Below are 15,815 nucleotides of genomic sequence, written 5' to 3'. Positions count from 1 at the left end.
GGCAATGTACAAATTGGCTTTGTTTGAAGTGTGAGTCTTACTAACTTCAAGGAAATTCTATGTTTCAGTTCTAGTATCCAAAAAAGTGATCTGAAATGCTGTTGCTTCCTTTGGTGTGTCCAGATTGCTCTAGACTGTGCCACCTCCTCTTATTTAGCCTTGTGACAGGAAGAAAACAACTTTAACAAGGTTCTTTTTGCCATTTGCCAAACAAATTCAAGAAATATCTGCCTCATTCTATTTATGGACTTCTCCACTTTTTATCTGGAGAACTGAAGATGGCAAAGATGGAACTAAACTGGGAGACAAGCAGAATTGGGTTTTATACTCTCATTCAGTCATTTCTGATTATAAAAGTTATTTTAGGTAGATTTGTCATGTTTCGTGGCTTATATCAACAGCACCATGCCATTATCCCCAGCCATCAGCTGCAACTCTTTCAGGCTAATAAAAGGGCCATCCAAGAGTTGAGGAAGCTGATCAAGCCCTGTTCCATGTGCGTCTCCTCCCTGCTTGGCTGGCACTGAACCCAGGACTATCGCCTTCTTTGTCAGCTGCAGCAGCAGCAGGAAAAATGATTCCTGGGCAGAGAAGGAGAGAATGATCCAAAGGGGGTGGGGAGGTGGTGGGAGGAGGTAAGATCACAAAGACCAGGAAGAGGGAGGAGAAAGGGATCCTCTCAGGGATGGGATGAGTTTTCAAGACCTGGCAAGAGAGGAGTTGCTAGAGCAGAGAGTAACTCTTTTAACCCCACAAAATCATTCCAGTTGTAATTTACCTGCATCTAAACTGTGATTCATTTGATGGTCACTGGTTTCTCCATCCTCGCTCAGATATCCGGGAGGGGGTGTCTCTGAAGAGGGGGGAGGAAAATTAAAACAGAGTGTCATGGTTCAGATAGATGAAACTGTTTAAAAGAACTTCCAAGGCAAATATTTCTTCCCTAAAGAAACATTTTATTTAGGAAACAAAATATTGGTATGTACACAGGTGAACCAAAGACTAAAAATCCCCTCCTTCTGGTTACAAAGTTTCAATTGCAATTCACACCCCAAACTGCTATCATAAATCACATTCACCAATTGTTGCAAAACTGGGGTTCTCCTCCCCACTCTCCAGCCCACCAAAATGTTATCAGCACTGACCTTGGTTCTCACACATGTGAATTGTTTTGGCTAACTGAGAACTACACATCCCCCCCTTCCTCCTTCATCTAAAATCTCTAAATGAAAATGTGGCAACGAAGACAAAATGAAAATGGCTTCAGTTCAGTTTGTCACATCATTGACATAAAGCTTTACAAAAAATGCATCATTCTCAACAGCAGTGAACTGTTTGACAGACCTCCAGTCTGCTTTTCTATTCAGTTGAGGTCCCAAGATAGGCCAACCAAAATCCAAATGCCAAGTTGAAAGCATGACTCAAAACTAATAAAAATGTTAACAAATTATTAAAAGCCTGGCAAGGGAGATGCCTTTTGACTGCTTTTCTAAGAGGAGAAAAAGTCAGGAGAGCTCTGGGAGGGATCTGCAGCCTGGGACCAGCAGGAGAAGGTCTCCTCCTCCTCCTCCTCCCTCCTCCTCCTCCTCCGAGGGGAGACGTGTCCTTGCCTGCAAAGTGAAATGGTTAGGGAGACCCAAAAGATGAGCACAAAAGAGTAAACAATTCTGATCAAGGTTTGACTTTGCAAAACTTTAAAAAAGGGAAAGAGGAGGGCTTTATAACCCAATTCTTTCTTACAGCCTGGTTGTGAAATAAGCGGTCAAGGCTTCTCACCCACCACAGAGTAGCGGAGGCAGAGCCCAGGGTCAGCGATGGAAAGAAATTGAATTGGGAGTGTTGATAACCAGACAGCGGCCCTGGAGCAGGAAGTCCATCCAAAGGGAGGAAGGTCTCTCAATGTTTTTCAAAGGACCCTCCTCTCACACCCTTAATTAGCAGGGTAACATAGCAAGGGGGGGAGGGAGAGAGACAGAGAGAGAGGCCATTTTTCTTCTCTGCCTGCTGCCTGTGAGAAGACCTGAATCCCTCGGTGCCAAAGTAGAGGTAGGGTCCTGGGACTGGAAAGGAAGCCCCTTCCCATCCTCTCTTCTTCCTAGGGATGCCATACCCGGAATGTAGTTGCTCTGAGGTTCGATGCCAGCTGGGAAATTTGTGTTCTCAGGAATGGAATGGCTGTAATCATCGAGTGGAGGGAATTCGGCTGGAATTTCCGCATGACGTGGGACCAAAACTGGAGGTAATACTGAGGACAAAAGCAGCCAGTCACAAATGCAGCCAACTTTAAGGCTTCCAGGTTTCTGAATGAGACCCCTACGTACTCATCCCTTCCCTAGGGGCTCCTGGGTTGGCCCTACCTGGTGTTTCCACTCTTTGGTAGTGATATGGATTCACACAGACTTCATCCTTCTTCATGTTGAATGCGTATTCACACATTTCCATGGCGCGCAGCTCATGGTGGCTATGAAGGTCTGGCCACCGCCAAAGCCGGCAATAGATGACGTGTGGGAGACCCTTTCGATGGGAGACCTGCAGCCGGCCATCCAGCGACCTGAATTTGGAGAAAAAAAACACTGATGGAGACAAGGCTTGGCTGGAAGGTCTTCGATTGCCATTAAAAATTGTGGTAAAGCATAAGAAGGACTACTTGCAAGAAAGAGTAGGGTCTTAGGATCGTCTATGATCTTATTCTCAAGAAACCACCTAACCACAACCAAGCCTAGAGCAAAGTTACCTGAGGTTTATTGGAGGGGGGGGGGGTTTCCACCCCATCCCAAAGCTACAGGGCCTTTTTATATGTTTTGATTTGTAAATTTATCAAGCAAAATGAAAACAGTTCAACCGGAAAATGCAAACAGACAAAAACAACATACAATAGTGATAAAAGTAAAATAAAGCTTAACAAAAAACCTCATACAGTATTAATATACAACTACCTTAGACCTTTAATAAGTTATTAAATCTGAGCTTTTTATAATATAAAGACAATTTTTAAAAAAACAGCAAAGAATATGTCTCTTGAATCCCCTTGTTGACACTGCAGTTTTGATTTCTTTATACCTCCACAGGATGACTCTCTAAGCTGACCTAAAAAAGTCAAACTTCTTCATAAATTACCAAAACTTGTATTTTTGGACTTTTATTCACCATCATGTTTACATCAGAATTGCCAATGGCCAGTGCCAGCATGGCCTGAAAACGCCCACCATGGACCTGGAAGCCAATGCCAACAACAACATAACCCAACAGCCCCTCCCCCTACTTCACCATTTCCTTACTGCCACACACGGAGTCTCTCTGGCTCACCGACTCTGCATTTGGGCAGAAGGGATGCCAACTGGCATAGCTTCCCATGCCGGTGGTTGATTGGCAACTTCCGTTTCCCTGCTCAGGAAAGGATACAGGAGACCATGGTGGTCCAGTTTTAGCAATGCTGCTTCCTGTGGCAAAAGGGGATGCCCCTCCCAGAAACTAAAAGCAAACCACACAAATATCCCAACATCTCCTCTTCTTGTGTTGTGTTGTGTCTAGGGAAGGAGAGATCTGGAAAAACAAGGCCTCCCTGCCATACACAATGGAGCTTGTGTGGTTATAGTGGAGTGTTCTTCAAGAAGCATGGGCTGAATCTTTAGGTAGATGGTAGGTAGGTACAGTAGGTGGGTGGGTGGAGGGAGGGAGGGAGGGGGAGAGAGAGAGAGATGACAATCAGGGAGAGGGTTCCTTTGGGGCAAACTGGGAAGTAACAAGGGTTCACCAGTTTCAAGAGACAGAATTCCAAGCCAACCAGGCAGTGTCCCTAATATCAGCCTTGGTCTCGGGCTGTCTTATGAAATAGCTTCCTTAGCAACTGGATGCCAGCTTCTTGATCCAAAAGACTCCAGTTCTCTCGGCCCTTCTGTAGCATTCTTAAGGCTGCAGGATGAGGCATCTCACTTGGGTCTCTGACGGTCAGAAGATGGAGTTTCAATCCTGGATGAAGGAGGACCAGAGAATGCTAATTCTCCTTGAAAACAACCTGGCTGTCCTAGAGCTTAGTGTTCTGCTACCAAGCAGAGGACAAAGAACTAAATAAGCCTGCAGGGTTCAGGCCAGAACTTCTTCCTGAAGGGGCAGGGGGGAAACTGGAGAGAGAGAGGGAGAGGGAAATAGAAATAGGAAGAAAGGAAGGAAGGAAGGAAGGAAGGAAGAGAAAGAAAAAGAAAGAAAGAAAGAAAGAAAGAAAGAAAGAAAGAAAGAAAGAAAGAAAGAAAGAAAGAAAGAAAGAAAGAAAGGAAGGAAGGAAGGTGGGTGGGAGGGAGGGAGGGAGAGAAGGAGGGAGGGAAAAAAGAAGGGAGGGAGGGAGGGAGGAAAGAAGGAAGGAGGAAGGAAGGGAGGAAAGAAAGGAGGGAGGGAGGGGGGAAAGAAAGAAAGGAAGAAAGGAAGGAAGGAAGGAAGTTTTGCTGAAATGGCATCATTAATTTAAAAATGTTCTTATTGCAAATAGAAATATTATTTCAAATGCGTTGAAAGATTGCAAGAGGATTTTGCTCAGTTTGTCTGAGAGGCGCCCCCAGATGAAGTCTTTGTGAGACTTACCAAGAGGCCAGGAGAAAAATGTCCACAGACAAAAATGTCAACATTTCAGGTCTTCTCGAGTGACTGGTCACTTCCACTGTCAAGATCTGCATGATTCAAGAGCTCATAAACAGCCACAAAAAAAGTTGCTACTGATCCTTCGTGACAGGCCCATTCAGCCTTTCAAACACTCTACTCTAAGTTGGTGGCCTTCACCTCTCAAGGAAGCGAATTCACCCTAAATTGGGATTATTGGTTCTGAATCCCGTTGGATTCAGTAATATTCTGAGAGATGGTGGGAAACACATTCCTCCATCCATACTTTTGTACAATGCAGGCCTTTACTGTAAATGCCTCTTTAACTTCCTCCTGTCTAAGCTAAAAAAGCCTGCAGTTACAACAGAGCTGCCTTACATTCCTAATAATTTTAGTTGCTCTTGTAGGGACCTTTCCCAGCCTTACAAGTCCCTCTTCAGGTGATTGTGGTCACCAGAGCTGCACAAAAAATGACAACTGTGGCCTCTCACCATGGAGGTGCATAAAGCCATTATTGTGTTGAGTATTTTTATTTCTATCCTGAATGAATCCATGTATGGAATTGGTTTGTTTGCAGCAGCCACACTCTTGACATTTTCACTTTCTGACCAGTCCCTGCTAACTTAAATCAGGTTTTACGCCTCCTTTCGACTGGATGACACTGAACTGCATTTGTCAAAAGAAGGACTAGGGTGACATGACAGTAGTGTTCTAATATTTGAGGGACTGCCACAAAGAAGAGGGAGTCAACCCATTTTCCAAAGCACCAGAGGGCAGGACAAGAAGCAACGGATGGAAACCCATCAAGGAGAAAAGCAACCTGGAACCAAGGAGAAACTTCCTGACAGCGAGAACAAGTAACCAGTGGAACAGAAGTTGCCTTCAGAAGTTGTGGGTGCTCCATCACTGGAAGACCCTGGACAGCCACTTGTCTGAAATGGTATAGGCCAGGGTCTCCTGCTCGAGAAAGGGGGTGGACTAGAAGTCCTCCAAGGTCCCTTCCAAGTCTGTTATTCTATTATCATCTTGAGATCCATCGGCTTTGGTTTGGAGATATTCTCTTAAAGTTCTTTCCAGTCTGTTTTTTATTTTACTACACACAACAATTTGGAATCATCAGCACATTTTGCTTCCTCCTGCTCTTCATTTACTCCAGAATGTTTATAAGCACATGCAAAAGTATTGTTTGCAAGGCCAATTCCTTGAGGACTCCACTCCAGTTTGAAAACTGCCCATGGATTTATTGGCTCTATAGTTGCAGACTGAAAGTTACCATAACGATCAAAACAACTCAGCAAAGAGCAAACATAGTAAAAAAACCAATCAAACAAAGCCCCAAAAGCTACTCTTGCTTGTGCAGGGATCAGATCCAACAGTTTCTAAAAAAGACTGTGATGGCCTTGTTTTCTTTTAAGATTGTACCTTTGGTCTGGATGCCTGCTTGCTGTTCTTTAGCAGGTCATAGCAAATCCTTTCTTCTCAAAAACCTGCCAGTTGATGTGGAATTTTATTCCCCAATCCCCAGTGAGCAAAAAAGGAACTGAGGAAAACAATCAAGGAGAGAAGCAACCTAGAAGTAAGGAGAAACTTTGTAACAGTGAGGACAATTAACGGGTGGAACAGCCTTTGCCTCCAGAAGTTGTGGGTGCTCCATCCCTGGAGGCTTTTAACTGGAGAGACATTTGTCTGGAATGGTATAGGGCAGGGGTTACCAACCCCCCGTCCCACAGCCCAGTGCTGGGCTGCAGCCTGCTCAGAACCAGGCCGGAGTGGTGGGTGCATGCGCATGCGCATAAAGGTGCCCTTGTGAAAGTGGCGCACATGCACAAAACCATCCCCTCTTTTCCCCAGCCCCACTGCCGCCTCCACCAGTCCACCAAGCTGGAAAAGTTGGGGACCGGCTGGTATAGGATATCCTGCTTCTGCAGGGTGTTGGACTAGACCAGAAGATCTCCAAAGTCCCTTCCGACTCTGCTATTCTGTTACTCATGAACTGCAACAGCAAATGGGGGCTGAGGTCCTACAATGAAAGAATGGATGACAAAAGTGATGGGGTTGGCAGAGATGGCAAAACCATTTTAATTAAAAGAGAAGAACCTATCTAGTTTTGTTTCCATTTGGAAATTTGTTTGAAATTGAAAAAATGAAACTTTGATTTTAGGTTTTAACAATTAGAATGACTTTGTTGTTACAGAAATGGCTTGAAATAGCAAAAAGTTCAGGATGTAATTTCTTCTTTGTATTTTACTTCACTGGAAAAAGGTGGATCTTTCTTTTTCTCTCTTTTTTCTTTTCTTCTCTTTGCAACCTTCCTTCTTCTTTCTCTTAGCTTTCCAACTTGTGTCTTTTTTATTTTTATCTTATAATAAACTTTAATAAAATACCAAACAGAAGCATGGTGAGCAGAGTTTCACTAGTATTTCAAGGCAGCCTTGAAATTAGGGCAAGGCTCACAACTTTTCCCCCAATTTTTCTCCCTAGAGATTTTCTACTTGCCTCTTTTGTTTTCAAAGTATGGAAAAGCAGTAAGGGAGGAGGAAAGCAAGGCTAAACTCCCCAGTAAGACAGCAAAATACAGTCATTCTCCATTTCCTCCATAAAAGCACTATATTAGAGCACTAAGCCAGTTCCGTTTGCATTCCTCCAGCCTCCAGTTTTCACTAGTAAGGGAGTGTGGGATGAATAATTTCCTGCCCAGTGACCACGTGCCTCATTGTGCACTTTCTGCAGATGCACCTGATGACACAAAAAGCTCCCTCCCCACTCAGCCAAGTAGCAATCTGGAGTTTCCAGAAGGAAAAGATGGAGAATTTTTGCCTCTGGAAATCAGGCATTTTGAGGGGAGAGCGAAAATAAAGGTGAAAAGGACACCGGAAAAGAGAAGTGGGTGAGTTTTATAGCTCCAGCTTCACTCATTATGACTCGGCACTCAGCAAGAGATGAAAAAGCCCAGCTCCAAAGAGAGAAAATTTTGAGGGTGAAGATCTTAACAAGGCCCTTCCACGCAAGAGACGCTCTCTTGCACAATGCAGAGAAACAGGGGATTTGCATTCTCCTCCCAGAACACCATTTTTTTCCAGGACAGTAGTAAAATTTCTAAAAACATTATTTTCAGCACTGAAAATTGGTGGCAATAGATAGGCTGACTGTAAACTGCTGAGAGAGGGCTGTAAAGCGCTGCGAAGTGATCTATAAGCCTAAGGCTGCTGCTGTTGCTCTGATCCAGGTGACCGACCTAGATTGGATCCTGCAAAGGAAGAAGAGACCCAGAAACTGTTCGCTCCTCTTTTTAAATTGCATGTTCATTAACAAGCCTGATCCTCCCCATATCATACTGTAGTTTGACTATTGGGACACACAGAGCAGAATCATAGATCATGTGTGTAACCAGGAACAGGCTGGAAGATCTCAGGAGAGCATGTTTTTATGGAGATCAAGCTCTTCCCCCAAATAATTGGGAACTGATGTTTCCACTACATCAGTCGAATGCAGACCATTTGGCCAAATGCAGTAGCAGAATAACAGAGTTGGAAAGGACCTTTGAGATCTTCTAGTCCAACCCCCTGCTCAAGCAGGAAACACTATACCATTTCAGACAGATGGCTGTCCAATCTCTTCGTAAAAACGTCCAGTTTTGGGGTACCCACAACTTCTGAAGGCAGGCCATTCCATTAGTTAATTGTTCTCACTGTCAGGAAATTACTTCTTACTTCTGGGATGCTTCTCTCCTTGTTTATTTCCATCCATTGCTTCTTGTTCTACCTTCAGGTCTTCTATAGAATAGGTTGACCCCCCCCTCTTTGTGGCAGCCCCTCAGATAGTGGAACCCTGCTATGATGTCACCCCTGATCCTCCTTTCCACTAGACTAGTCATACCCGATTCCTGCAACCATTCTTCCTATGTTTTAGCCGTCAGTTCATGCACAACTAGTGCATCTAGACTTAAACAGGATGCAAGTAAATTCTGTATTTCAACCCCAAGTGGTTGCTTTTTTAAAACATGCAAACTATAGTTTCTTTGGGATTAAAAGCGGTAAAAAGCAAGCTGAGTCCTAGACAAATTTAAGAGGACATATAAAAAGTTAGAAGTGAAATCTACGGACACCAAGTTCATTTGGCCTTTATACCTAAGGCACAGGAGAATGTAAAACATTTTAAACATCTAACACGCTTGCTATTTATTCACTCATTAAAACAATGCTCCATCCTGTGATTCATAATTTACGCAAATTAAGTTCCAGCATGATGGGAAGAAGAGAATGTCACTCCATGGCCAAATTGTTTTAAACTTTCATTCTTCTCAGGGAACACCCAAAATACTTCAAATGGGCTCCATCTGGCCAGAGAATCTCCTGCTGGCTATTGGCACCCTCCCTTCTTTCAAACTCAAAATTTCAGCAACAACACAACCATGTATTTACCCCACAGATAAATGGAATACAATGGAGGAAAGGAAAAATGAAGCCATAACTTGGAGTTAAAAGAATTTTTTTGTCATAAATACACATACAAGTAGCCCTCAACTTACAACCATTTGTTTAAACACTATTTGAAGTTATGATGGTGCTGAAAAAAAACCGGTCTTCTTTTATGACCACTGCAGTGTCCTGAGGTTATCTGATCACATTTGTGACCTTCCCAGGGGTTCCAATTAGCAAAGTCAGTGAGGGAATCCAGATAACAGAACAACAGAGTTGGAAGGGGCATTGGAGGTCTTCTAGTGCAACTCCCTGCTCAAATGCCCGTCAAGTCTCTTCTTAAAAGTCTCCAGTGATGGAGCGGCCACGATTTCCGGTGGCAAAGCCGTTCCACTGGCTGATTGTTCTCACTGTCAGGAAATTTCTCCTTAGTTCTAAGGCTGCACCTCTCCTCGATCAGCTTCCCTCCGTTGCTTCCTTGTCCTGCCCTCTGGTGCTTTGGAGAGCAGGTGGAGCCCCTCTTGTCTGTGGCAGCCCCTCAGATATTGATTGGAACAGTGCTTTCAGGTCACTCCTACTTTTCACTGGACTGGACATACCCAATTCCTGCAACTGTTCTTTGTATCTTTTAACCTCCAGCCCCTTAATCATCTTTGTTGCTCTTCTCTGCATTCTTTCTAGAATTCTCAACATCTTTTTAATATTTTTTATGTTACACTGACCAAAACTGAATGCAGTATCTTAAGTACTGTACATTAAGATTAATTTATTAAACTTAATATAACATATTTATAATATAAAATGATTTAGATGAGGGAATTGAAGGGGAACTCATCAAATTTACAGATGACACTAAACTGGCAGGATTATCCAACACCCCAGAAGACAAACTCAGGATCCAAAAAGATATGCGCCCTATCCAGAAAATGTGTTTCAATGTGGAAAAAAGCAAAGTTTTACATTTAGGCAGGAAAAATCAAACATACAAGTACAGATTAGGCAAGACCTGGCTCAAAAGTAGCAACTGTGAGAGGGACCTTGGAGTCCTAGTGGACGAGCACTTTACTATGAGCCAGCAGTGTGCAGCAGCAGCCAAAAAAGCTAATACAATCCTAGTGTCATGGTTCTGACAGATGAAACTCTTCAAAGAACTTTGAGGCATTGTTTACCATAAAGCAGACATGTTTAACTCACGACGTCACATGACATCGCACAACGTATCAGGAGAGTTTGGCCATTGCCGGCAATGGGATGGGCACGGCTTCTGAATGACGTGTCCGGCCTGCGGGCCAGCAGTTTCACACCCTTGCCTTAAAGAATCTTTATTTCAGTAGCATAGCATCGGCACTAACATAATCGAAGCCAAAAACTGAGTTTCCCTCCCCTGAGCACATGGTATCAAAGCACAATTCCCTCCTCCAGGTAACAGTCATAAATCACATTCCCCAATTAGTTTGAAGCGCAGGCTTCCTCTCCAGTTCTCCAGCCCACCAAATCTTTATCATCTCTCATTTCAACAACCTTGATTCTCACACTAGGTTCAGTGTTATTATGTCTAACTAGACTCTCATGCACATTCCTCCCCCCTCCCCAGCATCATCTAACTCTAAAAGCAAAAAGAATAAAATGGCTGCATCTCCATCTGTTGTCAATGCAAAAACATCCAATGTTAGCAGCATTGACTCCTGGGTTGTATAAACAGAGACATAGAAACAAGATCATGCAAGGTATTAGTACCACTTTATAAAACCCTAGTAAGACCACACCTGGTAGAGGACAGGAAGGCCTAGAGGAACGTTGTCCATAGGGTCGCAATGAGTCAGACATGACTTCGCAGCTAACAACAACAAAGACCACACCTGGAATACTGCAGCTGATTTTGGTCACTATATCATAAAAAAGATGTTGAGTTTGGAAAAAATTCAGAGAAGAGCAACTAAGATGATCAAAGACCTGGAGACTAAAACATACGAAGAACGGCTGTAGGACTTGGGTTTGGCTAGTCCACGGGATGGCAGCTCACGGCTCTGGAGCCGCATGCGGCTCTTTCAGCCTTTTCCTGCAGCTCCGTCGTGCTCCACCATTTGCAGAGAGAGGCACTTACGCTTCCCTTCTCTCTGTGTGTGTGTGTTTGTGTGCGTAAAAGAGAGTGGCCTCACACTGTTCTCCAACAAGCTGATCAGGCAGGGCTCCTGCCTTTGCTGGGTCTCCGCAGGAAGCAGCAGGAAGAAGAAAGCAGCAGCTCTCTCTTTCTCTCATACACACACACACCCTCACACTGAGTGGGGGAAGAGGACTGGCAGGAGAGCCAGCCCAATAAGAATATGTGTCAGCTTGTCGGAGAACAGCGTGAAGCCAGCTTGCCAGGTGAGCAGATTTGAGAGAGGGAGGGGGGGAGAGAGAGGGAGGGAAAGAAGGAGAGGGAAAGGGAGAGAGAGAGCAAACTCATGCACAGCAGCCTCTATTTCTTTTTAATTAAACTCTTCAATCAATTTTTTCCCCTTGCGCGTGCACGTGTGTGCGGGTTTTGCAGCTCCCAGAGTTTTCTTTTCTCTGGGAAACAGGTCCAAGTGGCTCTTTGAGTGTTTAAGGTTGCCAACACCTGGGCTAGTCTAAAGAAAAGAAGAAATAGGGGAGACATGATAGCAGTGTTCCAGTATTTGAGGGGCTGCCACAAAGAAGAAGGAGTCACATTATTTCCAAAGCACCAGAAAACAGGAGAAACAATGGTTGGAAACTGAACAAAGAGAAAAGCAATCTGGAACTAAGGAGAAACTTCCTGACAGTGAGGACAATTAACCAGTGGAACAGCTTGCCTCGAGAAGTCGTGGGTGCTCCATCACTGGAGATTTTTAAGAAGAGACTAGACCAGGGGTAGGCAACTTTGACTCTTTTATGACTCGTGGACTTCAACTCCCAGAATGCCTGAGCCAGCATGGCTGGCTCAGGAATTCTGGGAGTTGAAGTCAACGACTCATAAAAGAGCCAAGGTTGCCTACCCTTGGACTAGAGTCTAGACAGTCACTTGTCTGAGATGGTATAGGTACTCCTGCTTCAGCAGGGGGCTGGACTAGAAGACCTCCAAGGTCCCTTCCAGCTCTATTTTATTCTTATTATTCTTATATATGTGTTTGTGTGCTTTTGTATGCATGTGTGTGTGTTAATAAATATATTAAGATTTGCTTAATGACTGTGTGATTAGCTGAACAATGTAGCAAAAAAGATTGTAAAATCCAGCAGCACTAACTTCACGACTGCATCACTTAGCAATGGAAGTTCTGATCCCAACTGTTTACAAGCCAAGGATTACATATAAAAAAGGTAAAGGTTCCCCTGCACATGCGTGCTAATTATTTCCAACTCTAGGGGCCGGTGCTCATCTCCGTTTCAAAGCAGAAGAGCCAGCGCTTGTCCGAGGACGTCTCCGTGGTCATGTGGCCGGCATGACTAGACACCAAAGGCGCACGGAACGCTGTTACCTTCCCACCGGATTGGTCCCTATTTTTCTACTTGCATTTTTACGTGCTTTCGAACTGCTAGGTTGGCAGAAGCTGGGACGAGTAACAGGCGCTCACTCTGTTACGCGGCACTTGGGATTCGACCCGCCAAACTGCCGACCTTCTGATCGACAAGCTCAGCATCCTAACCCACTGAGCCACCGTGTCCATATAAGGATTACATATACCTATATAGAAAAAAAACTATCAGTATTTATTTGATTATAATGTACATCCCTAGTGCATTGTATAATAAAAATAATTTTTTTCCCAACCACTGTTCTTAGGTAAGCATGATGAAAAGGCAACTACAGTTTCTAAACCAAGAAGATGATGCTTAAAAAAAGCAAGAATCAAACAGGTCTGTATAGTTAAATCTCTTTCCCCACCATTGATGTTCTTGGTTACACAGAAAACCCACTTCTCACTTCCTCTGAAACCGCCAACTATTCCCCTTGCTCCGTTTCAGTGAATCTACTTGCATCTCACAATGAGTTTCGAGAAGATGCAAGTGACCACCAACTTCTTGAGTTGACACTCCTGGTATGTAAAAATAATTTGAATTAAGCACCAGAAGGCAAGAGAAGAAGCAACGGATGGAAACTAATCAAGGAGAGATCCAGCCTAGAACTAAGGAGAAAAATCAACCAGTGAATGGCTTTTGCCTCCAGAAATTGTGGGTGCTCCATCACCGGAGGCTTTTAAGAGGAGACTGGACAGCCACTTGTCTCATATGGTATAGGGTTCCCTGCTTGAGTGGGGGGTTAGACTAGAAGACCTCTAAGGTCCCTTCCAACTCTGATATCCTATTTTTTTTTCTAATAACTGTGGCTTTGCTTTCCATCTGCTCCATAAAATCATAGGTTGGAAGAAGTCAATTGTATGTTGGAGATCTTCTCATCTGCCCACAACAAGAATCCTCAGGCTATCCTAGACCGGTGGCTACCCATTCTTGGTTGGTTTGAAAGCTTCCACTGACAGAGCCACCATGACTCCTCCAGGAGGCTGGCTAGTCCACTGCATAAGAGATCCGATGCTCAGAACATTTCTCATTTCTAGGCTGGATCTCTCTCTGCAAAGCTTTCACTTGTGGGTCTTTGTCTCACTCTTGGGCACTATCCCTTCAAACATTTGCCATTATGTCTCCCCTTTGCCTTCTTTTTTTTTAAACTAAACATTCCAGTAGGACAGACAGGGAGGAAGCTAACCATCAGATTGCAAGAACACAAGCGACCAGTCAGAGGAGGAGACCCAAACTCATTGGTAGCTTCGCACTGCAATGAACAAAGACACACATTCATTTTTGAAGCTACTACGATTGTTGGATGAGCAGGCACAAAAACAGCCAGGGATGTGATTGAAGCCTGGGAAACCTTAAGGTTGCTCAGAACAGTTTTTAAAAACCTGAGTGACTGGATGCATGTGTGGGAGTTCTCCTCTAATCTTTCTGCCTCCAAGACAGCAGAAAAGAGAGAAAAGGTTAGCCTGGAATACCCTTTTAAACATTTGTCAGAAGCAGGCACTCATGCTTGATAGCAAGTTTTTAGTTGCCGTCTAGGAAGAAGAAAGTGTAAATTCGATTCCCATTGCCCAGAAGACTAGAACAGAGTCCTGCACTTAGGCAGGAAAAACAAAACACACAGGGATAGAATAGGTAGTACCAGGCTCAAGAGCAGCAACTGTGAGAGGGATCTTGGAGCCTGAGGGCACCACCACTCAAGTATGAGCCTGTTGTGATTCAGGGTTAGCCTGTGGGTTCGGCAGTTGGGTCGGACAATTCAGAGGAGGAGGAGGGGGGGTGTTGAAGAGCTTGCTGAGAATAATATTGAGGCTCCACAGAGCCCTCAGCCAGGCCCCTCCCATCTGGTCACAACGCAGACCCAGCTGTGTGAGTCTGACAGCATGGATGAAGATGACCCACAGCTGGCCCTGTTCAAGGACGCCCGACGCAGGAGGCAGTCAATCAGGAGTAAACAGAGGAAGGCAATGGGGCACCTCGGAAGGAGGCAGAGAGAAGCCATGCCCTGAACTGTTTAAAAGGGGAATGTGTGGGAGGGCTGGTTTGCTGAAGGCAACCGTTTGAATAGCTCCTGTTTCATGGTTCGTGTTTGCTCTCTTTCTCTGTTTATGTTTTTATGTTAATAAATTTGGCAGGCTTAGTTCCAGCCTCTTGCCTTCTTGTAAAAGGGGTTGTCCCTGCCTTTTCTGCAGGGCCGGTAGCAGGCTGGTACAGAACATGTGCAGCAGCAGCCAAAGAGGCTAATGCAGTCCTAGGCTGTGTCAAAATCACGGGACGTGATAGTACCACTCTATACAGACCGTCCTTGAGTTTATTTAGTGACCAAAGTTACAATGGCACTGAAAAGAGTGACTGATGACCATTTTTCACACTTATGGCCACTGCAGCATCCCTAGGGTCATGTGATCAAAATTCAGATACTTGGCAACTGGTTCATATTTATGATAGTTGCAGGTGTCCAGGGGTCATGGGATTGCTTTTTGTAACCTTCTGACAAGCAAAATCAATGGGGAAGCCAGATTCACTTAACAACTGTGTTGCTATGTTAGTAAGTGTTAAGCGGTTCACTTAACTGTGGCAAGAAATTTCATAAAATGGGGCAAAACTCACTTAACAAGTGTCTTGTTAGCAACAGAAATTTTGGGCTCAATTGTGATCATAAGTCACGGACTACCTGTACAGTACTAGTGAGACCACACCTGGAATAATACGTGCCCTTCTAATACTGCACAGTATTCCATGAAACTGTGATACAAGAAGGAAATGCTAAAAGCCTAGAAAGAGTGCCGAGATGAGCAGCAAAGATAATAAAGGGTCTGAATCGTACAATGAACAATTGAGGGAGTGAGGTAGGCCTAACCTACCTAATCTGGAATTGTGGATGCTCCATCACTGGAGGTTTTCAAAAATAGACTGGGTGACCATTTAATTGGGATGGTGTAAAGACATCAAAGGGAACTTCCTGACTCTACAAGTTGCCAGCAAATTGCTGCCCCTTTGCTGGAAGTTTTCAAACACACTGGGCGGCCTTTTGTCCTAAACGCTTGAGTAGATCTTGCGCTGAGCAACGGTTGGATTCAGTGACCTTCAAGATCCCTTCCAACTCTATGATTATATGGTTCACAAATTGAGCAGCTAAAGTCACATTATTTGCTAAAAACAGACAAACTAGATAATCAAAATCCATGGGTGGATCGTGACCCTTGAAGAAACATAGCCCGCTGGAGGGGAATGGCGTTTCCTATATCTCTGTCTCTCACATGGTGTGTCCTATTCAATTGTGGACTCCAT

The 15,815-nt window shown here is 44.3% G+C and overlaps 2 protein-coding genes across 2 annotated transcripts in view; one reads left to right on the top strand and one right to left on the bottom strand.

Annotated features, from left to right (window-relative positions):
* Nucleotides 1-15,815, top strand: part of AAGAB (alpha and gamma adaptin binding protein) — a 157,560-nt gene that overhangs the window by 48,379 nt on the left and 93,366 nt on the right. The window lies entirely within an intron of this gene.
* The window catches only part of SMAD3 (SMAD family member 3), a 65,892-nt gene that overhangs the window by 17,382 nt on the left and 32,695 nt on the right, over nucleotides 1-15,815 (bottom strand). The window contains exons 2-4 of the mRNA XM_083371588.1: nucleotides 2,358-2,551; nucleotides 2,111-2,245; nucleotides 779-853 (exon numbers count right to left, since the gene is read on the bottom strand). Coding sequence (XP_083227714.1) covers nucleotides 779-853; nucleotides 2,111-2,245; nucleotides 2,358-2,551 — 404 coding nt within the window. The remainder of the gene's footprint in view (nucleotides 1-778; nucleotides 854-2,110; nucleotides 2,246-2,357; nucleotides 2,552-15,815) is intronic.

Source organism: Vipera ursinii, assembly GCF_947247035.1.
Source record: "Vipera ursinii genome assembly, chromosome: 11".
Taxonomy (NCBI): domain Eukaryota; kingdom Metazoa; phylum Chordata; class Lepidosauria; order Squamata; family Viperidae; genus Vipera; species Vipera ursinii.
Note: the sequence above shows the minus strand (reverse complement) of the source record. Positions and strands in the feature narration are given on the sequence as shown.